Source organism: Phyllostomus discolor, chromosome 5 (genome assembly GCF_004126475.2).
Source record: "Phyllostomus discolor isolate MPI-MPIP mPhyDis1 chromosome 5, mPhyDis1.pri.v3, whole genome shotgun sequence".
NCBI lineage: Eukaryota > Metazoa > Chordata > Mammalia > Chiroptera > Phyllostomidae > Phyllostomus > Phyllostomus discolor.
Genome location: NC_040907.2, coordinates 32067515 through 32093933, shown reverse-complemented (window position 1 = coordinate 32093933; position 26419 = coordinate 32067515). Strand labels below are relative to the sequence as shown.

The 26419-nt window shown below is 41.5% G+C and overlaps 1 protein-coding gene across 1 annotated transcript; it reads left to right on the top strand.

Moving 5' to 3' along the window:
* The first annotated feature begins 171 nt into the window (after window positions 1-171).
* On the top strand, window positions 172-25941 carry ATPAF1 (ATP synthase mitochondrial F1 complex assembly factor 1). Its single transcript, XM_028513063.2, has 9 exons — window positions 172-547; window positions 2451-2559; window positions 6250-6300; window positions 6891-6953; window positions 10347-10397; window positions 11709-11756; window positions 15384-15479; window positions 17496-17603; window positions 23060-25941. Exons 1-9 carry the CDS (start codon window positions 210-212, stop codon window positions 23252-23254), a joined length of 1059 nt encoding a protein of 352 aa, XP_028368864.1. The 5' UTR covers window positions 172-209; the 3' UTR covers window positions 23255-25941.
* Window positions 25942-26419: the final 478 nt, after the last annotated feature.

Genomic DNA, 26419 nt, shown 5'->3' with positions numbered 1-26419 from the left:
AAGCAGCGGCTGCTGACAAGGAGCTGGAGGGAGCAAATCCGGTCAGGCTCCGGGGAGGAGGCGCGCGGCGACACAGGAAGCGCATAGGGCGAGGACCCGTCGAGACCCTTTCTCCCCGCCCCGTCCCCCTTCGCCCAGCCCCGGCTCCCGGAACCTTGCGCGCGCGGAACCTCGTGGCCGGACCGCCGGCGCGGCGGACCCGGAGCTCAATGGAGGGGGCGCGCGGGCCGTGGGCCGAGTCCGCTGCGGCTGAGGACGTGGAGGAGGAGGAGGAGGAGGTGGGGGCAGCTATGGCCGCAGTGGTAGCGGCGGCAGGTGGTGCGGGTCCGGCCGTCCTGCAGTTAGCTGGTCTCTATCGGGGCTTGTGCGCAGTGCGGAGCCGCGCCCCGGGCCTGGGGCTCGTGGCACCCGCACAGCTGCGCGTGTTTCCGGTGCGCTGCGGCTCTCGCCTGCCCTCGGGGGGCGCCGACGGCAGCAGTATCGGGGACGAGCTCGAGGCCAATCCTTTCTACGACCGCTACCGCGACAAGATCCAGCAGCTGCGCAGGTGCGGGCCCCGGCCGCCGGGTAGTGGGCAGGGAGGAGGGGCGGTGCTTGGCCTGCGCTTCTGGTGTGCCTGATGCTTTAGGTGCTTACAAGACCCTGCGAGGTGGGCACTACTACTGTCCCCACTCGACGGATGATATATCTAGGCTCAGAGAGGCAAGATTGCTTGCCTCAAGTCACACAGCTAGTGTCAAAGCTGATAGTCTCCGCAAAGCCCTTGCAATTTCTCCGTTGTCTGCCTTTGTTCTTTAGTTCTGAAAGACTTAACAGCCCTTATAAGGCAGCTCCAAGACACCTGCCCTATAGAAATGGGAAAATGGAGCCTTCCAGAGAAGGGACTTGACTTGCTCAAGGTCACATATTGAGTCAGTTGTCTGGCCTGAAACTGATGTTCCCAATCTCCTAGCTAGAGCCCTGACTGCAAGGAAAGGAGATTGGAGGTGGGAGCAGGGTATCAAAGACTAGTAGTGTCACAGTTGAATCAACAGCTGAACCCTCTCATTAAGATTAGAAAACCGAGGATCAGAGAAAGTAAGAGACCTTCCCAAGAACACACAGCTCGTTGAGATTTATCTGACTTGGCATCCAGGGTTCCTAACATTACCCCCTCAGCTTCCAGGTGGAAGGACCTGGAGATTAGAGGAAGTCGAGATGGGTGTATATAAAAAGGGGCCAAAAAAATTGTTTTCACCTAGAGAAGAAACATTTAAGGAGTGACATAATAGTAACTTTCAAGTACTCATATGGAAGGAATTAGATGTTTCTCTTATTCCTGAAGGTGAAAGATACAGAGATAAATTTAGGCTGAGAACATTTTAATAATAAAAGACATGCAAGGCAGGAGTGCACAGACTACACTGCCTAAGTTGCTCCTCAGTCTCTCTCCATTCATCATGGGAGGCCTAGGTGTGGCTGTGGGGACTGGCAGCCCTGACCCTGGTTCTGGCACTGGCAGCCCTGGCTGGGCAGTTGTCACACCACCACTGAGCAGGGCCCCTGGAACCACACGGTACACTGAGGAGCTGGTGCAGAGGGAATGAGGATGCACTCACATACATGGCAGTGATGTTTAATATCACCTCTGGAAAAGAGTTTTATGGAAGAGGGGCTCCCTACAGTGCCTTGACCAGCAAGGCTTCCACCAGAGAGGTGAGCAAGATGTGCTTGTATCTTGTAGATAACACCCATGACATTACAGGTCTCATGGCTGAGCAGCTGGAGTCTTCACCAAGGTGTACAGAGCTAAATATCACATTGGCTACACAGCCTAAAGAATTCTTAACAAGGACAGCGGCCTCAACCCGGACTTCAGCCCTGAAGACCAGCCCCATTTTGACATAAAAGAAAAGTTCTGATGTTCCATCTGCAGGAGCAGGTTTTTTGGAAAGGGTCAGAGAGCTACTCAGGTGCTAAATCTGCAAAATGGGCTGCCTGAAGCCTTTGAACCACCTACATCTGAATGAACAGATGTTTAACCTAGGGAGAAGCTGTCCAAGAACTAGGTGTGTTCAAATAAAAGCATGACACAGGGTACAAATGCTATTGGATTCCTGCCTGAAGAGGTGACCCAGCAAGATGATCTCATAGTTCCCTTCCCATCTTGAGGATTTGAATTCTAAGTACCCAGAGTGTAAGTATCTGACCAAGCTCTCTGTCACCCTAGGGAATAGTCTGCAGAAGAAAAATGTTACAAAGTCCTCTTGAGGATTAACAACAGTTAAAAACTAGATTTCTTTTTCCACTTTTTGATTTGTAGCCCTGTGCTCAGGCCTGACTAACTAAAGGCAAATCCTTTAGCCTCTGAATGCCTGTGACCCCTCTCTGTAGAAGTGAATCATGATGTTTTGTTCTTTTCAAATCTGAAAAGGCCCCAGTGGTTTGACTTCTGGTTTACCTTTGATCAGGTCTGACCCAGCTGCTTTTGAGTCCCGACTGGAGAAACGCAGTGAGTTTCGGAAGCAGCCAGTGGGGCACTCCAGGCAAGGTGACTTTATCAAATGCGTGGAAGAGAAGGTAAGACTTGCCCCTTTTTGTGTTATTGGCTCACCAGTACTCTACACCCTCAGCCCCAACCCTTATCCTGGAAATGGACTCATCAATGGGTCAGCTGGATGAACTGAACATAGCCTCTCTCTGCTCAGCTCAGTCTCCATCCATAAATGGTATCCTACCTTTCTGGCAAACATGTGGGGATGTGGAGGGATGGAGAAGGTAGCCACTGCTCCCAGGGGAGCAGTCGTGTGATTGAGTTAAGGCACATATGGCAGTGGGCTATAGAGACTGGGGGGCAAAAAAGGGCTTTATAGCAATTACCCTTAAATAAGAATCAAAGCTGGGGGAAAGCATGTTGAAGCTATGTATAGGAAAGTAATATAATGCAGTACTTTTCAAACTTTTTGATCATGACCCCCAGTAAGAAATATATTTTACATTGTAACTTAGTATACAAGCATATGATTATAACTGAAAAAAAAATTTATATGACGGTGCTTTTGCTATATGCAATGTACGCTAGTTATTTATTTTATCTTTTTAAAAACTTTGGCCACAATCCACTAAATTGATTTCAACCTATTATTTGAAAAATATTTATCTAGGATGATGCACAGAATTAATTGGAGTGGGAGAGGCCAAAACCAGGGGAAATGTACAGTAACCCAGGTACGGGCTGGGTGCATCTGAAATTAAGGTAGCTATGGTGGAAAATTGAATTCCACTTTGTGTTTAAAATGAGAGGTGTTTCTTTTGCTCGGAGAATAACTTTTTAGCTTTGGGTAGCCTAAGTTTTATGATAATCCACTCAGCCTTTTAACAGGTGGTTCATTAAAACAAGAGCAAGTCAGTGGGTTAGTCGTTCTAGGGTTGGGAAGTAAATCCAGTCTCCTGTGGCAAACACAGTTTACAACTCTGTGCAAGCAAACAACTCTACTACGAGTGTTTTAACAAATGCAGTTTCCTATGATAAATTTATAGTGACAATAATAGTTCTCTACTGTATTATAAACTTTCAATATTAATATGGGAAAGCTTTTTGTCCCTTTCTGTAGGCAGACTTAGGAACTCAACTTTATGATAAAATGCAGATCAAGTAAAGATTTCATTTAAATTATGGCAATTCTAGGGTAAATATTTACTTACTGTCTTTCTTTCCTATCTATACAGAAAAAGGCTAATAGCTAGTGGCTCCATTTCAAAAGCCTCTTCTTTACTTCGAGTCTTTGGTTCCTATCACACAATACCCAGCATCCTCTTTTTGCAATAATTTTTTGTAAATTCTCCCTTTCCTACCCTGAAATAAAATGTAGACAATATAACCCTGACTGGTATGACTCAGTGGATTGAGCACCAGCCTGTGAACCAACGGGTCCCTGGTTCGATTCCCAGTCAGGGCACATGCCTGGGTTGCAGACCAGGTTCCTAATGGGGGGAGCGCATGAGAGGCAACCACACATTGATGTTTCTCTCCCTCTCTTTCCCTCTCTCTAACAATAAATAAATAAAATTTTCTTTAGACAATATAACCCACCTACACGCATCATTTCAGGGGGGAAAAAATCAATATAATACCCTAACTGTAACATAAAGGAAAATATTTTTTACTAAAACGCATATTTTAATAAGTGAGTTTTTGAGCACAATTATTCTGTGAGACCTAATGCAGTCATCAGATGCTTTAACCTATATGTGAAAGCACCATGAATATATAAGCAACAAAATCTGACTGGTACAGGGGTGCTGTGTTGGTAATTGTAAAAACTCTCAAACCATGAGCAGTGTTATAAACAATGACCATTATGAGATTCCACAATATAGTCTCCTCTCAAGTTACATAGTAGTTGGTTCTGAAAAATGTTTTGTTTATTAAAGCCATGTTTTTAAAAAATCAAGAGAGGGAAGGAGGGTGGGAAGGAAAGAGGAAAAGAAGGGAGGAAGGAAGGAAAAGAAAGAAAAGGAAAACAGAGTTAGATTCTCGGCCCAGGTAATTATAAAAAGGTTTTTCACTTAAAAGTGTGTCTGGCTAGACATAGAGAAGTTTTGCAGGATGAGGGAAAATCTTCATTATATATAAAACTCATCTGTAAAACTGCAGCTGCTCATTCAGCATCCCTGTCCCTCCCATAAGTGCAGGTGTCACCATCCAGTCCATTGTGATGGCAAATCAATTGTCCACACAGATCTCAAAAGGATCCCTGGGGGAGTAGTAGTGTGCTCAGTGCTCTTGAGACTTTGGCTCATAGTTTCAATTTCCTTTTTACTTTATTTCACTGATTCTCAAGTTCACCTTTTTTCCCCCCATTTTGACATCTCTAAAATTGTCTTAAAATTGATAATGAAATATAACTGTTGTGTTGTTGTTTAATTGGCACCATTTTCTGATACATAAAATAATGGTGTGTCTTAAGATAAGTGATGTCTTTAATTAGTTAAAATGCAATAAGCTTAAATTTCTTATATTTGTAAGTGGAAATGGAAGGATGAACTAGACGGATATTGTGGGGAAAGAATATACAAGGTTTGGTGGTTGAAAGGTGCAGGCAGTTGTGTGAGTAGAGGGTTTTGTTTGTTTTGTTTTCACAATACACCTAAAGGCGAGTGGTAAGAAAATGAAATCAACTTCAGGAACTACTATAAAGGCCATATGGACAAAACCAAGGGGGAGGGTAGAAGCAAGGGAGGGAGGTGGGTTTGACTGGGGTGGGGGGGAGTGGTGGGGGGAAATGCAGACAACTGTAATTGAACGACAATAAAGTAATTTAAAAAATGAAATCAACTATCTTTTTTGTTTTTGGATAGTTTGTGTATAAAGGAAAGACTGCATTAGGATGTTGTCACGGTATAGGAGTATGACCAGAAAGACTGGGGTGCATCCGATAGATTTTTCTACACCAGGCTTTTGGCTGATTTATGGGTACAAGATCTATGGGCATAATTTATGGGAGGTTTGGATTTATGAAATCACAGAGTAACGAAAGGCAGGGTTTTATGCAGAAAGTGCTTTTCAGCTTCAGAATCCCAGATGCAGCTTGTACTCTTTTCCCCTGAAAAGGCATGGTCTTCAACTGAGAAGTTGCACAGAAGACTCAGAACAGGTCGTCCCCATACTCAGAAACAACTCAAAATAGGGTTTCCTGGCTGTGGCCTTTGTCAGATACTGGATTAAAAGAGACTATAATCACCTTCAGTTGTTCTTGGCCTTTTTTGAGGCAAAGTCTAATTTGATGGAAAGAATATTAAGACCACATAGTATAAAAACTCTATAGTCTGCTGAGTATGTCTGCCATCAGAAGTGCTGTCTCAGGTAAGAAGCAGCCTTGGGAAAGACATCTTCCCATTTCTCACCTCATCTGTGGTCACTGTGGAGCAGATCAGAGGGCAGAGCACAGAAAACCCAAGCAGCCCTCAATCTGGGAAGGAGTCCCTTATATCCATAGTGGCAGGTATAGGATTCACTCTCAGTCTTAGCACATGCTGGCGACTAACAAAGGGATCTTCTCATCTCTGTATCTCAGAAGCTTAGTCAAAGAAAAGTGGTCTCACAAACAACAACTCTAAGAACAGTATGTACAGTTACTGTATGGAGTGGAGAGAAGTAAGTTCTTAGGTGCAGAAGTACTGGATGAGATACTGGCACCTCACCTCACTTGGTGGTCTTTTCCTTCTGAGATCAGTGTGGATTAATGCCCTATCTATCATATATTTCAGACAAACACTTCGGGGAAACAGCCTTTGAGTGGAGGATTCACTAAGGACAAGGTAGGTGTCTAACTGATTATCCAGGTTTGAAGCCATGTGCAACAACTGCAACAAGAGGCTGCAAATTTGAACATGTTTGTGGTGGTTCAGTGATTTTGTGATTTATCAGCTGTGGCTATGAGAAATATTTCTATGAGTATTTGTGTCTTTGATGTAACCCCTAGCATAGTGTGGGTCCTGGGGGTGCTAGAGGAAATAGAGTGATACCTTTTTTCTATAGGAATTTGTTTTTAAAAATCAAAAACATACTTACTCTGTCACTTAATTTGCAATTAAGAAGCCACTCCTAGCAGAATAGCCGTTAAAGATAACCAAAATTTCTCCTCCTAGCTGCAAAGTGCTGCAGTGCTCATTGTGAGGGTGAAGGATTAAGACATACCTTGAGATACTCCCCAGAATAGCACTACCAAAGCCTGCCTGGGCTTAGGGGCTCACTTCCCTGAGCATATGGCTTTCTCACCCTGGTTCTGTCTTTACTGAAGATCTGATTCACTCTCCTGACATGTTGCTTCCCACAGACTTACAGATAAAGTGATGCTGTTTTATTTTTTAAACTGTGGGTACTAATTGCTTTTTATTTTCTCTTTCAGACTCTCAGTTCAATCTTTAACATTGAGATGGTGAAAGACAAAACTGGAGATGAAATAAAACAGGTAATGAACAGAGATGGGTTAACGTACTTTAAGGAAATGTGTGCTCCATGAACCAAATCTGAAAGTAGAAAGGAGCATACATTTCCTGACACCTCTCTATAGCCATAGATAGCAAGAGTGATGAATTACATGAAAAACAGTGTCATAAGAAAACTTGTCTTTCTTGGTCTCACTTCTGTATATCTAATCAACTCACATTTCCCCTGTCTTTTCATTCCTGTTCCCCACATCTTATTTAAAATCATCACTACTCTATACCTGGATTATTATACCACCTTTCTAAATAGGTCTCCCTGCTCTTCTTTCTCCCTCTCCCCCATCATATCCACACCAGTTGAATCCTCTTAGAGTTCTGCTTTCATTATGGAGAAGACTAATGTATTGGTTAACAACACAGACTCTAGAACCAAGCTGCCTATTTAAAGTCCTAGCTCTGCCCACTCACTAGCTGAATGACTTTGATGAGTTAGTTAACCCTGCAGAGCCTTACTTTCCCTATCTGTAAAGTAGAAATAATAATAGTACTTACCTCATAGTCCTCAATTTGGGGAATTAAATGAGTTAATATTTGTAATGTACTTAAAATAGTTCCTAGCACAGAGTAAGTGCTATACTTGTGTTTTTGAATAAATAAATAAAAATATTAGTTAGTAACCTGCTCAATAAATGTTTGATGACTTACCATATTCCTTTGCTTGGCACTCAGGGCCCTCCATTATTATAGGACCTTCTGCAGGAAGTTTCCTGGACACCTTCCTTCAAAGCACTCTTGATCTGTTCTGCCAGTTTGGTCATTCCAATACCTCATTTTACACTTCTATTTAAGTTTTCATGTCTATAATGTTTTTCTCTAATTAGACTATAATAAGCTATTTGTTGGCATTCCTTATGGTTCCATGAATTATATTTTAGGTATATTGAGAGAATCAAAATAATAAAAGCAGTGTACTCTGTGTCAGGTACTTTATTTAGTGCTTCATATGCACTATTTCATTCAATTCTCATAACTGCATTGTAAAGTAGATACTTCTGTTCCTGATTCACCACCAAGGAAACCGTAACTTAAAGAATTAAATGACTTAGTGAGTGGCAGAGCTAGGACGCACACCCCTGTCTGTTTGACTCTGCATCGCATTCCCTTATGGGAAGTTGTGTGGATTGCCATGGTTTTTCTTTGCGGGCTGTATCATTCATTTCAGCAAGCATTTATTGAATACCTATTAAATGTCAGGCTCTGGGCCAGCCAGGGAGATAAATGAGAGAATCCCCTACTCTCAAGGAGCTTGATGGAGCTTTTGTGTCTGTCCTTCCACCATCATCCTGGTGCTGGAAGTACAGACAGGAAAATAAGGACAGCACAGGGTTTTAAGTCTCTGTTGATAGAGACTTATGCAAAGTCTCGAGGAGACCTCAAACTGCCTTTGGGAGGAAGTGCCAATGGAAAGTGGACACCAAGCATGTCCTTTAGGCTTCCCTAAGCCAGGCCCAGAAGTCTTGATCATATGACAAGTATCATTTACACCTATAATTTTAGATACAAATTTGTTAAAATGATTTTGAGTAACCAAGGTCAACTATGTTAGGAAACATCTATCGGTCTCATTATAGTGTTTATTCATAAACTACTAATAATACAAGATCTGTCTAGAAGGTATCCAGCCATGTAATAAGAAAAATAGAGACATTTATTGAAGAAGATACAAGATACAAGGAACATTGTGCATAGGACAGTGATGCCTCAGTCTCCTTCAAATTAGGCACCTTGGGTCCTCACACAGTTCTCCCAGTTGCCATCAGCTGCCCTATCATATTTTCTTGAATCTCATCGGTGGTCTGAAGTCTCTTCCCTTTCAAAAGTGATTTTAGTTTGGGGACAAGCCAGAAGTCACAGTGCTGTAGGGGTGCTGAGTCACCTGGGTGATTTGATATTTCACAAAAAACGGCATGAGATGTGATGCATGAGTAGGCACGTTGTCACAGTGAAGCTGCCAATTGCCCATAGCTGTGGCCTTCTGAATCATCTGAATAGTTTGTGCAGAAGAATGTTCAAGCTTAATGCAAAATTTGGTGCAGATTCATTGCTCTGCTCCCTCAGTCGTTTTGAATGTGACAGCCACACAGTACACATGCTCACTCAATGGCATCTACCGCCTCCACTGACTACTACAGTGAAGTCGTCATTGTTCACACATGTACATTCCAGTCTACTCTCCTTGGCTGCCAGGTAACATCTATGTTGTACAAACTATTCTTGTTACATTAACAATGGCTGGATTTTTTCTTGACAGACCTCATAAATTAAATCATAAAAATAGGCAGGATATGCTATCCTTAAAACGAGAAGACAGTGTTCTGACATGAATAAAAAAGAAAAGAAAAGCAGCCTTGGGCTGCACTGATAGAGTGGTTTGCCCGAGTCCTAGGAAGCAATGGTCCTTCTGTGCTTTGCGTTGGTTAGATTACACTGTGATTAGTATCTTGAGTTGGTCCCTCATTTAATGGGAATGTTAATAAAGCAGAGCAGCTTTAAAGGAGGGTGACCCATTCTTCAACACCAATTCGGGTGTCACCTTGGCTCTGATGTCTTCCCTGACTTCTGTGCCTTTGCTAATGTTGTCATCCTCTGCTTAGAATGTATCTCTTATCTTCTGCCCTACCTGTTTGTCTTTCCAGACTCCCTATTCACCTGGCTGGCTTCTGATCACTTTTCGAGATATATCTTAAGTGTCCACCCTCTGGCAATCATTCCCTAACTTGGGTTAAGCGCCTCTTTGTCACCCCCCAGAGCACCTGGGCTCTGGTTTGCATTGCATTTCTGTTGTGTAAGCACAAACCTGCATTATTGCAGCTTGTCTTCACAACAGTCCTGTGAGGTGACACTGTTTCTATTTTATTCATGGTTATATGGGTATTATTTAGTTATTGTTCAGTAATTTGCCCAAAGTAGCGTAGCTGTGAAATGATTGGAGCTGGGATTTGTATCTATGTCTGCCTGACTCCAGACCCTGGGCTCTGAGTGACTGATGTCCTGCTCTCTGAGAAGACCCACAGTTGCTAGGGAGTTCGGGTTTCAGAAAGGACGAAAGAAGATAAGAAAAAAAAGAGCTTGTCTATTACACACAAGGCATGTTCTTGAGAAAAATTATTAACAAGGTCATAGTATTCATTTCTGTGACAGGAATTTGTTAGTACGAGTTACAGTTTAATCACCTAGAAGAGTAGATGCTATTAAATCTTTTTGTAATGTTGAACTAGTAATAAAAGCATCGTGTTAGATTTTTCTCTCTGTTGTCAAATAGCATGTTACTGTGAGCAGTGAAAGCTGTCATCCTATCTTGGTGCAGGTTGAAAAGATTAGCCACATGTCACAGACATACTCTCTTTTTTGTACAGATTTGGCAGCAGTACTTTGCAGCAAAAGATACAGTCTACGCAGTTATTCCTGTAAGTAGTTTGGAGGGGAAATGAGAGTGTTATAGCTTGAAGGTCATGTCTCTAACCTTAGCAGGCAGTTGCCTTTACTTTTCCTATGTTTATTGCCTCTTGAGAACTTATGTTTATAGCTCTCAGGGTTTTTATTATGCCCTGAGTACCAAAGATTGGAAGCTCCATATGGTATATTTATGGCTCTTGTTTTCCCTCTTTCTGGTTTAGAAATGTCCCTTTAAGTCAAGTCTCTGACAAGGGAGCATGGTGTAAGTTCATGCTGCTGAGCAATTTCCAAATCTTTTATTTCTTTTTGGTGTTTTCCAAGCTATTGGAATTTAACACAGGGCCTCTAGCATAGGTTTCTTCCTTTTTTTTTTTAATTGATTTTAGAGAGAGAGTAAGAGCTGAAAAGAGGCAGACATCGATTCCTTGTTCCACTTACTTATGCATTCATTGGTTGATTCTTGTATGTGCCCTGACCAGGGATCAAACCCACAACCTGGACATATTAGGACAACCTTCTAACCAACGGAACTACCCAGCCAGGGCCAGTTTCTTCCCTTCTTGTCTATAAGTGAGCTGATTTAGAGCCTCCTTCTAATTTTTTTCTGGCATTTCCCAAGCAAGTGGCATTTTCTGGTGGGGTTTTCCCCCCTTCTTGAAATTGCCATTTTGAAAATAGATAGTCACCAGCCACTGCTTGACCATTGAGATCAGCATTTGATGTATGGGGCTGTCAGCTAGTTCTCTATGCTCTTCTTCTTCCCTGAAGAGGAAGTAGCTTGGGGTAAGTTTATATCAAGAGCATAAATGTATATACTAAGCTAACATGTCTAAGTATAAGATTAAGGATAAAACGTTATAGGCATAAAAGTAAAGCCAGGCTTTTTGGTTGCTGTGATAGTATTGCTAGTTTTTTCTGCCTTTTATACGTGTGTAACCTTGCCCTTCATAAGTTGAACAGCCAAAGGATCTGTACTTCTGTGATGTTTCAGATCTCTAAAACTGGCTCATTGTTTGGACAGGCCTTTTTAGGCTTCCTTCAGACAGACTTAGTGACCTGATAGCTCAGACACTTGGCAGAGTCCCCTGGAGAGTGTGGGGCATTTGGAGTATACATTGTTCACACACAGTTCTGGCACTGAACAGCAAAGAAGGTGTCTGGTTTTTCCTCTCTGTCACAAGAGGAATTTGTAAATGATGAAACAGATTGTGTTCAGTGTATTTTAGTTCTAGAGTTTAGTCTTGGTGAATTTTAGTATGATTGCAACCTTCTCTGGCTTTTTGTTTGTTTGTTTGTAAATTTTATTCCTTTCTAACCTACAGGAAGAGAAGTTTGATTTGATCTGGACCCGGGCTCAGTCCTGTCCAACAGTAAGTTTCAGGATTGCTTGTCAGTGCTGCCAACAAGGATGCATTCTAGCTGATCTCTTGATGTTCCATACTGTCTCCTGTTATAGCACTGTTTGTTTAACAGAGATGCCCATCTGTTGATTGTACCAATAATTGAGATTTTTAGCCTTATGAAATCTTGTGAGTTTGGCCCAGTAAGTCTCTGACTTTTTATATCTCAGCTCTTTCTGATCTGGATCTTAATCCGTCAGTATAAGGGAATGTTGGAGCAGCACCTGAGACTGTATTTTCAACTTCCTGTAAGAGTGTTTTATTAGCAGTTTTCTTCTCAGTTTTGGCCATGCCATCCCAATTGTATGTACATAAAAGGAACCATGAGATTGTTCCTGGATTAATGACCTACAGAAGACCTAAGGGAATGGAATAGGTAAAGTAGGCCAGCTAACTGGGTGTTGGTAATAATTTCTAGGATTATCAAAAAAATTTGCCAAACATTACTCAGAAAAAATAAAAAACATCTAAGTAAATGGAAAGGCAAACCATGTTCATGGATTAGATGACTCCATATTGTTGTCATTTCTCCCTAGATTGATCTCTAGAATATAATCCCAATCAAAAGCCCAGTAGGCTTTTTTTAAAGAAGTTGATGAGCTGATTTAAAAAATTTATTTGGATATCCAAAGGACCTAGAATAACAAAACAATATTGAAGAAGAACAAAGTTAGAGGACTTACATTATCTGATTTCAAGAATTAATATAAAGCTACGTGATGAAGACGGTATGGTACTGGCATAAAAATAGACATGTAGATAAGTGGAACAGTAGAGAATCCAGAAATAGACCAACATATGTGTGGTCAGTTGTTTTTCAGCAAAGGGGCCAAGGTAATTAAATGGAGGAAAGGATAATATTACTTCACTTTTTTAAATTAATCCTCACCTGAGAATATTTTTATTGATGTTAAAGAGAGAGGAAGGGGGAGAGAGAGAGTGAGAAATATCAGTGTGAGAGAGAAGCATTGATTGGTTGCCTCCCATACTCACCCGGACCAGGATCAAACCCACAGCCTTTTGGTATACGGGATGGTGCTTCAACCAACTGAGCCGCCCAGTCAAGACAGGATAATCTTATTCCTGCCTCATACTATATCCAATAGTTAAGTCAAAACAGATCATAGAATCTTAGTGATCTTGGTTTTGGTGATCTTAGGTTGAATCTTAGTGATCTGGGATTTAGCAAAGATTTCTTAAGTATATAACAAAAAGCACAAAGTATTTTTAAAAATCAATAAATTACATTTCATCAAAATTAAAATTTGCTATTTGTGTACACATGTTCATAGCATAGTTACAACAGCCAAAAGGTGGAAGCAACCCAAGTGTCCATTAGTAGATGAATGGATAAATAAAATGTGTGTGTGTATGTATGTATATAAAATAAAATATTATTCAGCTTTAAAAAGGAGGGAAATTCTGACACATGCTACCACATGGATGAACCTTGAGAACATTATGCTGAGTGAAATAAGCCAGTCACAATGGACAAACACTGTGAGCTTCTACACATACATGAGGTACTTAGAGCAGTCAGATTTATAGACAGAAAGTAGAACGGTGGTTGCCAGGGACCAAGGGGAGAGGAGACGGAATTACTGTGCAATGAATATGGAGTTTCAGCTTGGGAAGGGGAAAGAAGTTCTGGAGGTGAAAGGTGCTGATGGTGCACAGCAAAGTGAATGTTCCTAGTGCCGCTGAACTGTACGCTTAAAAATGGTTAAACGGTAAAAATACTTAAATTGGTAACTTTTATGTAATGTGTGTTTTACCACATTAAAAAAAATTTTAATTTCTACTTCTCAAAAGACATTTTTATACAAATGATAAGGCACAGACTGGGAGAAAACATTTGCAAGACATATATTGACAAATGACTTGTATCTAGAATATATTAAAAACTCTTACGGCTTAATAATAAGAGGGCAGGCAACCCAATTAACAAATGGGCAAAAGATTCAAACTATTCACCAGTGAAGTAGGATGGCAAATAAGCACCTAAAAAACTTCTTGACATCGTTGGTCATAATGGGAATGCAAATTAAAACCACAGTAAGATATCACTAGGTTGACTAAAATTAAAAAGACTGGCCATTCCAAGTGTTGGTGAGAATATGGAGCAATTAGAACTCTGATATATTGCTAGTAAGAATGTAAAATGGTACAACCACTTTGAAAACAGTGTGGCAGTTTCTTTAAAAGTTATGCATGTACCTGCCATACTACCCAGCCATTCTACTCCAAGATATTTTCCCAAGAGAACTGAAAGTACATGTATATAAAGACTTGTACACAAATGTTCATAGTAGCTTTATTTGTAATAACAAAATACTGAAAAGTATCCGAATCTATCACAGGTGAATAAATTAAAGAATTGTATATGTGTACATGTATACCATGGAATAATACTCAGGAATTAGAAGGAATGGGCCCTTAATATAGGCAACAACATGGCTAGATCACAAAATAATTGTGCTGAAGAAAGAAGCCAAACCAAAAAGAAGTACAGATTCTGTGGTTCCCTTTATACAAAATCTAGAGAATACAGCCTGACCGGTAGTGACAGAAACCAAATCAGGGGTTGCTAGGGAGAGTTGGGGAGAGAAAGTTGTGAATTAAAAAGGGACTTTTTGGAGAAGGTGTCCATTGTGTTTATCGTGGTCATGGTTTCATAGTGTACACATATCAAACTCTTCTAATTGTACACTTTTAATATGTGTAACTTACTGCTTCAAGTAGACCTCAATAAAAGCTCTAAAAAAAATGTTTTCCCTAACAAGGGGCTAGCAGTTAAATAGGCACTGAGGTTATTCCATTTGATAAAACAAAGCTGAGCCTGGGTGGTTGGCAGTAAGGAGACAGTCCTGTGACTTGTGCAAGTTGGATTGCTTATCCTTTGTGTTGTGGCATCCTTCTCTCCTCCATCACTCATCCCCAAGTCTAAACATCTCGAGCATAAAACTGATCACTTCTTGGTATATCCAAGTATCAGCCTCAGATGATAAAGTATGACGTGATCATACTTATTGGAGCAAAAATTAATTCAGCAGCGTTTGGAAGTTTGGAAATTGAAAAAGACCCAGATGTTCATCAATGGAAGAATAGATAAACTGTGGCGAATTTCTATAGTAGAAATCCATACAACAGTGAAAAGTTAATGAGTTAGAACTATAGTTATCAACATGGATAAATCTCAGAAGTATAATTCGAAGTGAAAAAAGCGAGTTGCAAAAGTATACACGATAAATAAGATTTATGTTTTTAAACATGCAAACAGTACTGTTTCCTGTTTATGAATATACACATACACATTAAAAGTATAAAAACCTGAAAGGGAATGGCAATCAGCAAATGCAGGATAGATGTTAACTCTGCGGTGGGATTGGAATGGGTTACACAGAGAGCTTAACTAAATTGGGTATCTAATGCTTTCTCTCTCAGGTGGGTTTGTTATATTACCATGTATGAATTTCATAACTTTAAAAAATGTTTTAAATCAAATATTGAAGAAATTGAGTGAATGATATAGGGGGTTGGATATAGAAGAAATGATTGTATTTATTCATCTACCTCCTTGTGTATTGTTTCCCCCAGTTTCTATGTGCACTACCGAGAAGGGAAGGCTATGAGTTCTTTGTAGGACAATGGTCAGGCACTGAACTCCACTTCACTGCACTTATAAACATTCAGGTAGGTGGCTTGTGCTCATCCCCTAGAGGAAAGAGGCCTGCCCCTTTGTGGGACCATGAGCCTTCCTGAGGCTGGAGGACATAGGCTACATACTAACTCCCCGCAGTATTTGTCGTAGCATTGATGAATTGTCATGCCTGGTATGTTGGGCTAGCTTTCTAGGCCCTATTCAATACCTCAGAATTGGAAAAGCCCCAAAACATGTTCTCTGGCTACTTTGGGCTCTCTCCTGTCTCTTCCCCCAGCCTCTAAAACATTTACTGCATGAGCCTCATTTAACAAACATGGGTGAGTTATAATGGTTAGAACCTTAAGGTTTTTAACCTTAGGGAAGGCTCCACATTTTACATGAGTTTTATTAATCAGCTCAGCACTTTCTAAGGTGCTAAATGCATGGTTTCCATTCCATAGATGCTGTTTTGTTTGCTTCCCTCCTTTTTTTTTTTTTTGGTTTATCCACAAATATTAGATTAAGTTCAATCCAAAGCATTTGAAGCTTTTAAAATAAAAGTCAGTATTTTACATCAGGTCATAATGAAGATTGGCATTCTATATTTAGAGGCCAAATCTGGCAAAAAAAAAAAACTATCATGTATTATATTGACTTTGAAGTTGGGATAAAGGGAGTGCAAAATAGAATGAGGGAGCAGGTTATAATTATTTTATAATTCTTCTAACAATCATGTATTGGGCCCATACTGTAATAATCAACATTTGATATACTTACTATGTGCCAGATTTTTCTGGCACATGTATTATCATTTAGTCCTCACAAATATCCCATGAGATAGTTGCTATTATTTTTATTTACAGAGAAGAAAGTAGGCTCAGAGAAGTCAGTTCATGCAGCTAATAGTGGCAGAGCTGGGTTTGATTAACTTCAGGTCATTAACTCCAAAGTCTGTGAACATTATGCTATTGTGTTAGAAACTATGCTAGGACCTAGATACCTTTGAGCCAAAGTCCTGCCCTCAGGAAGCTCATGTACATGTATGAGAAAAAGGTCCAGAGAACATAATTATGATGAAAATGATCAGTATAGTAGTATGTTCAGGAGAAGTGAGAGGCTAAACTATTAAAAGTACCCTAGCAATACTGAGATGATAATAAAAGGACTTGCTGAATGTTTAGAGATGAAACCCGGAGATTTTTTTAAGGTTTTATTTATTTATTTTTAGAGAGGGAAAGGGAAGTAGAAAGAAAGGGAAAGAAACATCAATGTGTGGTTGTCCCTTGTGTGCCCCCTACTGGAGACCTGGCCTGCAACCCAAGCATGTTGCCCTGACTGGGAATTGAACCTGTGACCCTTTGGTTCACAGGCCAACACTCAGTCCACTGAGCCACACCAGCCAAAGCCAGAGATTTTTTTTTAATGTATAGTTGTTTCCTCCTACACTGTATAGGGCTTTAGTTTTTGAACCCAGTCTCTCTTCCTAGTCTGTATTGAGGTCTAGTAACTACTGCCCTGTCCATCCTTTATGAAATTATGATGTTCTCATTCTTCTTTTCCCCCTACCTCCTACCCAGATTGCATTTTAAAACTGCACATTACAAATCTGGCCCATGTGCAAACTCTCCAGCTGTTTGCTACAGCTTAAAAGAGCTCAGTCTTCAGAGCCAGCCAAGGGGAGTAGATTTCAACTGTGAAATGCACTAGTCCATAAAAGTGGCAATTACACAAGCATATTGCTTTCTTTAGAACTTGATTTGGTAGCTGCTTGTGCTGTTTTGTTTTTAAATATATAGCCATGATGAAGGATTCACTGCCTACTGTAAACATTTTCTGGGAAAAGAGCCAAACCTTTTTCAATTGAAGACACAAATAACACTGTGCAAACTGTCACTTTCACCCTGCCTTGTTAGGCCTAACCATCCCCCACATACCAGTCCTCAACTCACTAGACACCCAAGGGGCTGGTAAGAGCCAGAATTTCCTCCAGACTCTCTATTGCTCTGAAATTGCAGTTTTGTTGTGGTAGTACCTTATTGAGCCTTGATAAGTGTTCCTCCTTACAGACCCGAGGGGAAGCTGCAGCCAGCCAGCTGATTTTATATCACTACCCTGAACTTAAGGAAGAAAAGGGCATAGTACTGATGACAGCAGAAATGGATTCTACATTTCTGGTAAGAATCAACTTTTACCTCTTTGGATTTACCTAGTAGCCCTGAAGGTATTATTCTTCTGCAAAAGCTCAGGAGAAGTAAAATTCACGAGAACTATATGAATTTATTTCTCACTTAAAGTTGACAATAATTAGGTCTTGCTCAAGCTCTTCCAAGACTTGAAGTTAGTACAGATTCTCAGTCACTTCAGTTTTGAAATCCAAACACTCTGAATGCACTCTGTACCTATTACCTTTCTAAAATTCAAAAATTCTGACTTCAGCAGAACATATCTGGCCCTTAGAGATTTTAGGTAAGAGACTATGGGCAAGTAAATGGCTGCTTAAGTATAGAGAGGAGTTCAAAGTCTAGAATAATTTTCAATCTTTTATCTTCCATATTGTTCACATGTACAACATTCCTGGTGCACAGTGACTTCCTTTGCCCCTCTTCCCATTCCTTGGGATACAGCATCAACCACATGCCCATTGATAATGGTACCCATTGTGTTTGTTCTGTCTGCATATCCAGAGTTAGGAGCAGTTTCATGATTACTGTACAACCTATTTGTCTGATCTTGCTCATTTTAGGCTCATTTATGTGGCAACATTTAAGTTCAAGATGTCCTCAAGATGCTGGCCACTTTCATGCCTCTTTTCCCTGAGATTTTTTATTATAACACCCACTTGTTTTTCCTCTCTGTCTTTACCAGCTGCATACAGGAAAGGAGAAAGTGATGGCCTTCAGCTAGTAGTTCACAGTAGCTATAAGTCACAAGTCTTGGACACAACTGGGACTCTGCTTCCCTGTCTGTTATTCCTGAAACTGGCAGTCCCATTTCTCCTATTCTTCCTTCCGCTCATCACACTCAACTGGAGGTTACCCAAAATCCTCTCCAGAAGAATCAAGTTGCCATTAACTAAGATAGACAAGATTACAGAAAGAAAAGCTTTGGAAGGAAGATCAGTAGCTCACTTGTGGGCACATTAAATCTGAGATGCCTATTAGATTTCCAAGTAGTAGGCAGTTAGATACCTGAGCCTAGAATTCGGAGGAGAGGTCCAGGCTGTAGATATAAATGTGGGAGTTATCAGCAACAGATTATTATTTAAAGCCGTGAGACTGAATGAAATCACCAAGGAAGTAAATGGAGATAAAAGAGAGAAGAGGTCTAAGAACTGAGCCCAGTGGAGATGCTGAAGCATCAGCAAAGAAGATTTAAAAGGAACAATGACATAGGCAGAAAACTAAGATGGTAGAATGCCCTGGAATCTGAGACAAAAATGTTTCAAGGAATAGGGAGTGTGCAACTGGCCACATCTCACTTGCTGGTAGGGAAATTGAGATGAGGACTGGGAACTTACTACATTTTACAACATGGAAGTCATGGGGGTCCTTTACAAGGGGCATTTGAAATGAACAGTAGGGTCAACATTTAATTGGAGTGCATTTAAGAGAGGATGGAAAGAGAAATTAGAGTCAGCATAAACAAGTTTTTGGAAGGGTTTTTTCTGAGGAGAAGGAGAGAATGGGGCATTAGCTTGGAGGGGAGAAGTGGGAATGAGAGTGCTTTTATTTTATTTATGGGAGAAATAATATTTGTGTGCTGATGGAAAGACCCAGAAGAGAGGGAAATGTTGGTAATGAGGAGAAAGGGGAGAATTGCTGAAGTGATATTTTCAAGTGGGTAAGTCTGGGAATGAGGAGAATAAAGCAACAGAAGTGAAGCCAGGATACAAATGCAGTTAAGTGGATAGTGGAGGTGGTAGCCTGTAGAAATTCTCTCTAGTAGGCGTAGTGAAAAGAAGGAAAGGTCTAAGAGTGAGGATGGAAGAGTAGAGGTGTTGAATGTTAGCGTGGAAAAGAGAAAGTCTGACATTACTATCTGGGACAGGAGTCACCCAACTACATATAACCTGTAGACCAAATTCACTCCACTGTCTGTTTTTAGAAGGCCCGTGAGTTAAGAATTTGTTCTACATCTTTAAATGGTTGCAGGGGAAGGGTGGGCTAAAGAAGAAGAATATTTCATGACCTGAGAAAAGTATATGAAATTGAAATTTCAGTATCTGTAAAAAAAGTTTTATTGGAACACAACCATGGTTGTCATTTACATGTTGTCTCTGGCTGTTTACCTCAACAAGAGAGTTGAGTAGTTGCAACGAAGACTCTAGGGCCCATAAAGCCTAATATATTAACTGTCCATCCCTTTACAGAAAGTGTGTGCCTGCCTGTGGTCTAGGAAAATCAGAGAGAGATGAGCTGTGCAGGTACAGGCACAGAAAGAGAGGGCTGAGCGTTGGATGTAATGAGGGTTATGGGTTAGCCAACTGGTACAATGAAGTAAAATAGGAACCAGGAGGTTAAAGCACAGGAGTGATTATAATTGTTGACCATAGAATGCAAGCCGGATAAAGAAGGAAGTGAAAACATAAGAGAGGTTAGAGACAGAATTGTGAGTTCCAGCAGAATAAAAAGACTTTTGAAGCTGGAGGTGAGCTTAAAAGACAGGAAATAGTAGACAAAGTATGGGTGTTGCAAATTGAGATTTGGGGGGATATAGTTACCAATAATGACAAGGTTTAAGATTTGACCCAAGGAGTGAGTGACCTGGAGAGTGCACTTTACTTTCTGGGCTTCAGCACAGGACGGCCTCTAGTGTATGTGCACTGTCGGGGTCAGAGGAGTCTTCTACTTGGCATTTTGACAACCTCACTTTGTTGGTCTCAAACTGCTACACAGTTCCCATCATCATTAAAATTTACTTTCTGGTCTTATAATGTTCAACAGCACACCAGGAAATATATACAGGGTGGGGCAAAAGTAGCTTTACAGTTGTTCCTATGGAACATAATACAGTAATTAATAATAATACAAGAATAAACTCTGTGTTGTGCATACCCACAGCTGTGAACCTACTTTTGCCCCCACCCTGTGGTTTACCTTGTATAAGCCAACTTGACTGTGGATGTCTAGTATAGTAAAGTAACTCCCTTTTTTATGTTGTTGATAAGTTCTTGGAACTGCAGCAAAATGACATAGAACAAAACCACTTTTCCTAGGCTAATTGATGTACACAACAGTTAAGCTCCTATAGCATCTCATCAATATTACAACAAAACATCATTGAATGAAATGTTCATTCAATGGGACATTGTGGGACATTTCATTCAATGACATGTTAGAAGTTACTGTGGTGGGAAACCTGGAAGTGTAATATAAAAGAGGAGAAATCATGTTTGTTGTTACACCTCCTTATTGAGCAACACCGGGAGTTAATATGTTTATCTGCTTGGGTCTTGGAAAGAAAGGAGACTATTGCTTTACATGGAGAGTTAAGAGAGCAAAAGGCAGGGGGCGAATAAGGAGCTGGGTGCTTTCTATAACCCTCAAGAGACAGATGCACATAGCTCCCTTAGTCTACCTCTCTACCCACCATGCAAGTAGTCTTCTAACCAGTGGGAGGAACCCTGTATCCAAACAAAATCTATCTAAGACCTAGGGTAGAACAGCTGAAACAGAGGTGAAGGGGCTTCAGATACCTCCACAGGCAGAGCCCCTAAGACTCTACTGTTGGAACAGCTTTGTTTTAGAGTGACCACAGCTGAATAACCCCTATCTCCACCATCCTAATCCTCAAGTAAAAATTGATTGTCAGAGGCCCCACTGTTCATGGGCTCAGAGAATGGTGCTACCTGCCTTGGATTATGGCAATGTACTTGCTTTAGAAATAGTGTCCTCTTGGGGCATGTTTGAGTATAATAAGGTAGAATTGATGAAGCAAAGTTAATGATCTTAATTATCTTGCCCCACCTGAAACAGTATCAGGGTGAAGTAGAGGGAATACCAGCCTGGAGTCCAGAAGTCTGATCGTGGCTCTGCCTCTTGCTACCCACATGACCTTGGGCCCTATCCCTGTACCTCATTTGCTTTGGTTTCCTGGCTTATTAAATGAGGACTGGGTGGTCTCTGAGGCCCCTTCCAGCTCTGAAATTCTATTAATTTGAAATAGCCAGCATTTTGGAAAAAGGCTTTCGATTGAAGATCTAGTCTCAGAGATTAGTGCCTGCCTGCTTGTGAGAAAATGAGCTGAGAGCCCCACAGGAGAGAATGGAGATAAAGCGGCCTAGGGTATTTATAAACCCATCTTCCTCATTCTGTAGCTAGACATAGCATACTTTTGACAGTCAGTTTTAGAGGGAATTTTTCATTATCCTTTGGGGTTGAGTTTGGGCCATATGAACACAGTGAGTAAGTGCCTCTGACTAGCTAGAACTGGAGAATGTACAGGTGGCAAAAGCGAGAGTTGCTTGAAGCAACTCTTATGTAAGGTTTCAAGAGTGTAACCTATGTCCTAACCCCACCTCTGTTACATGGAGTGGTCTGGTGACCATTTCCCTGCCTCTGAGCTTTTAAGGAGGTGGCCCCTTTTCTTCCCTGGGACTTTGCTGGTGCATTAGTTAAACATGGCTGCACAGCAAATTGCTCCAAACTTAGTGGCTTAAAGCAACAATGTATTACCTCATAGTTTCTGTGGGTCAGGAATTCAGTAGCAGCATAGATGAGGGTTCTGGCTCAGTCTGTCACGGAGCTGCTGTCAAGATGTTGGCGAGGGCTACAGTCACCTGAAGGGCGGTTGGACGGGAGGACCCACCTCTGACCCCACTCTCATGGCTGTTGGCAGGAGGCCTCATTTCCTTGCCCTGTTGGACTATTTAAATGTCCTCATGACATGGCAACTGACTTTCCCAGAGCAAGTGATTAAAGAGAGAGAGCAGAACAGAAGCTGCAAGGTCTCTTGTGACTTCATAGCAAAAGTTATCCCATCATGCCACTGCAGTCTGTTTGTTCGAAGCACGTCAGTAAATACAGCCTGCACACAAGGGAGGAGAGACTGGCTCCATCAGAGGGGGGAGTCATAGAATCTGTGGGCAGAATGTAAACTGTCACAGCTGGCTTTGGCACTAGTTTTCTCACTGAGCTGGTATCAGGAACAGGTTTTAAGGCATGCCTGGTTAGTCAAGAACTTAGTGCTCACAAACTTGTTCTTAGAGCTGGGTAACTATTATTCTTTTCTTCCCCCTTGAGATAGCAGTGATAAAGGAACTGAATGAAGAGGGAAATTTTGAACATATGCATTAACTTACTCAAACATTCACCAGATGTCACTGTGTGCAGGGATGTTAAATAAGCACACATACTTTGAGGAATTCATGCTAGCAAGGACAGACAGAAAAGAAAAGGAAAAAAAGACAAATACAGTACAGTGCAATAAATGCTATGACAGAGGTAAGCATGGGGTGATTTGGGTACACAGAGAAGGGGCACCTAACTAAGACTTGGGAGTTCAAGGAGTTGGGGATGCTTCCTAAAGCAGTGACTCCTGACTGAGGATCCACTTGCCACAGGACTCAAATACAGAGCTTTGCAGTCCCATGCAGGGAAGGACATCACTGTTCTTTTTACCTTGCTTACAGAATGTTGCTGAGGCACAGTGCATTGCCAACCAAGTTCAGCTCTTCTATGCCACTGATCGGAAGGAGACGTACAGGGTGGTGGAGACCTTTAACTTCAGACCGAATGAGTTCAAATATATGTCTGTCATCGCTGAATTGGAGCAAAGTGGACTTGGAGCGGAACTGAAATGTGCCCAGAACCAGGATAAGACTTAGAGCTGTAAGGGTTGGCTCCTTACAAAGTCTGCTCAGCTCTGGGGTAGCCTAGAGCACACCCACCCCCCGAACTCTCAGAAGTTTGCCTCTATAATGAGCAGTCTCTAAGGAGTTGTGCTGTGTGCTTATGCAAGAAGAAATCATAGAGGTGAGCCCTAATAGTTGATATTCAGGAACAAAGATACCCAAACATTCTGATAATTATATCTCAGCATACTTGAGGATTCCTTTATAAGTGGTTGAGGTCATAATCAGAGACAGCTGAGGACCCCAAGGATCCTGCAGGATGGTTGACTTGATTTTACACATTGTAACATTTTGTTACAAGTGCATTTGCATTCTGGGCATTGTGACAGCACAGTTCCCAATTACACATAGTTCCTCATCTTTATAAACTTGTGACAGGATAAGCTTGAAGACCTGCTCTATAGTTAGATGTGGGCTTTCCATACTCTTCCCATGTGCCAGCTGGCTGGCCAAAAGCATCACCCAAATATCCTGTTTAGACTCTAGAACAACCAGGTATTGCAGAAAGGATTAAGACTTCATCTAGATGCCCCCAGAGTTCCTTTAGTGTAGCTAGTTTGCAGTGTCAGTAGATTTCAGGTACACTTAAACACACAGGTACAGTGCCTGCATATTTTTAAACCATGATTTGTTTAAACATGCTCCTCTAACTCTGCCTTTTAGAAGCTGTGTATTGTGTTTGGGGGGGGGGGGGGGTGTGAATCAGTGCAGTGTAAATAAATCAAGTTTTTTGTAAGAAAGGATCGATCCAGATTTGCATGTTTTTGTGTATTTTTTTTAACAGCTCTAAGCCAAGCTAGATTGGGTAGGGAGAAGATAGAGCGATAACATAAAACCTGGCTTACCATCCTTGTTACACTCAGCAGTGACATATAAGCTACATGCTGTTCATTAGAGTCAGTGCTGCGACCTGATTTGATCAGAACTCATCTTTGGACTCAGTAGTTGCTTGAAACACCAAAAATGAGAAAGGAGCTCTCCAGCGGTGGAAACTCCCTTGTGGTTTGAAGCGTCAGTGTTGTGGCTCCAAGCTCCATGACAGAGGAGAGGGGGGTGGTTACACACCAGCCTCCTGAACCTGAGGTCCCACCCCCTCCCCCATTGTTGTCTGCCACCTTTACTGTGCCTTTCCCTTTCTTGCTGTAACACTCTCCACTTTGCTGCTGCCTGAAATCTGGTTGTATGACACTGAATGTGGTGAGTGGGAATGTAACCAGCGCTTACCCTTTTGGTGTATGTTTGTTTTCTTTATTGGAGGTTGGGCCTGTCCCCAAGTTCTTTAAATGCAGTTGGACTTCCCACCAAGTTCTTTAAATGTGATTGGACTTTCCATTATTTTCTGAGCCATGTCTATTTTGTTGTACCTCTGAGACTGTATGTAGAAAGAGACAAACAGTGTTTGTTTAACCTGGAAAAGCTGCTAGTCTTTCACAATTTCTCTAAAGACCAAACTGTTTGCTAATGCAAATTCTGGACCTACATCTGGTCCTGACAGTTCATTTTTTGAGAAACTTGAGTCTGAGTGTTTTGAGTTCCAGGAATCTTCAGCATCAGGTGGAGCTGCTTTCATGGGTATCCATCTATGTTTGCTCTTCTATCCAGATGCACCCGGTTCCTAGCCGTAGTACATTTTCATAACCCCTCCACCAGAGGGTGAGAAAACGATGGGAAAAGAAGTAAGAACTGGCTGCTCATGTTATTGTTCCTCCCAGCGTTTCCCTAAGTCCCCACTTGCCAAGTTACATTGGGCACGACCAAAGCAACATCCAGCTGTTCTTTGTATTTACCTAGCAAGGTCTGGCAAAGACCTAAAAGAAAATTGTGACATTAATCAGTAAATTTCTCCCCTGAGGCAACATAGTGTTATAGGAAGTGGACAGGCTTTAGAGGTAAATGAATCAGGGTTCAAATGTCAGCATTGCAATTTATTAGCTCTGTAATATTGAACAAATTATTAAAACTCTCTAATTCTGTTTATCTGTAAGATGGGGATGATGATAATATCTACCTCACAGAATTTTGTGAGGATTAAATTAATTTACAGACTACAGCAGAGCTTAACAAATGTCAGCTCCCTTCCTCGTCTCCGCGCCCCCTGCCCATCACTAAAGACCAACACAAAAGAACATTTCGGATGTGCAGACCATTCTTCACACCAGCCAAATGAGCCAACCTTATCTCACAAGCTCTCAGACTTGAAGTTGATGTAAAGTATGTTGAGCACTTCAAAATACAGATTCCCAAGTCCCAAGCTGCAGCCTGCTGAATCATTCATTATCTTTGCAGAAAGTGCTGGGAATCTGCATTTTAATATGTGCTCCAGATGGTTCAGATGTAGGTAATTCACCAGCCACACTTTGAGAACCATTGCCTTATGTGTTCTTCACACACACACACACACACACACACACACACACAGGTCTTCTTTTCCTACGGGCATTAACCATAGAATCGATTCCTCTGCCCCTTGCCTCCCACAGTGGTCCCCTTTGCACACTCTACATTATACTTATTTATGTGTCTTTTGCCCCCACTAGGCTGTGAGCTCCTTGAGGGCCAGGGCTTATCTCCATTCCCAGTGCCAAGGACATGACCTGGAACATAGAAGATACTCAGTTGTCTGTTGAATAAATAAGTGGCATGGATTTTAGCCAAAGCATCATCTTGTGTGTGTGCCTATGTTTAACCACTCTGAATTTAAGAGACTCTCTACAGTGATCCCCAACCTTCTTGGCACCGGGGACCAGTTTTGTGGAAGACAATTTTTCCACAGACCAGGGGTGGGCAGATGGTTTCAGGATGATTCAAGTGCATTACATCCTGCTGTACAGCCAGGTTCCCAACAGGCCCGGACTGGTAGTACCAATACTAGTCCATAGCACGGAGGTTGAGGACCCCTGCCTTAACACACACAGATGGAGAACTTACTGAGTAGGAATATTTGTAAACCAAGCTATCAAATTATATACAAAGTGCCCTGACTGGTGTAGCTCAGTGGATTGAGCGCGGGCTGCGAACCAAAGTGTCACAGGTTCAATTCCCAGTCAGGGCACATGCCTGGGTTGCAGGCCATGACCCCCAGCAACCGCACATTGATGTTTCTCTCTCTCTTTCTCCCTTCCCTCTCTAAAAATAAAT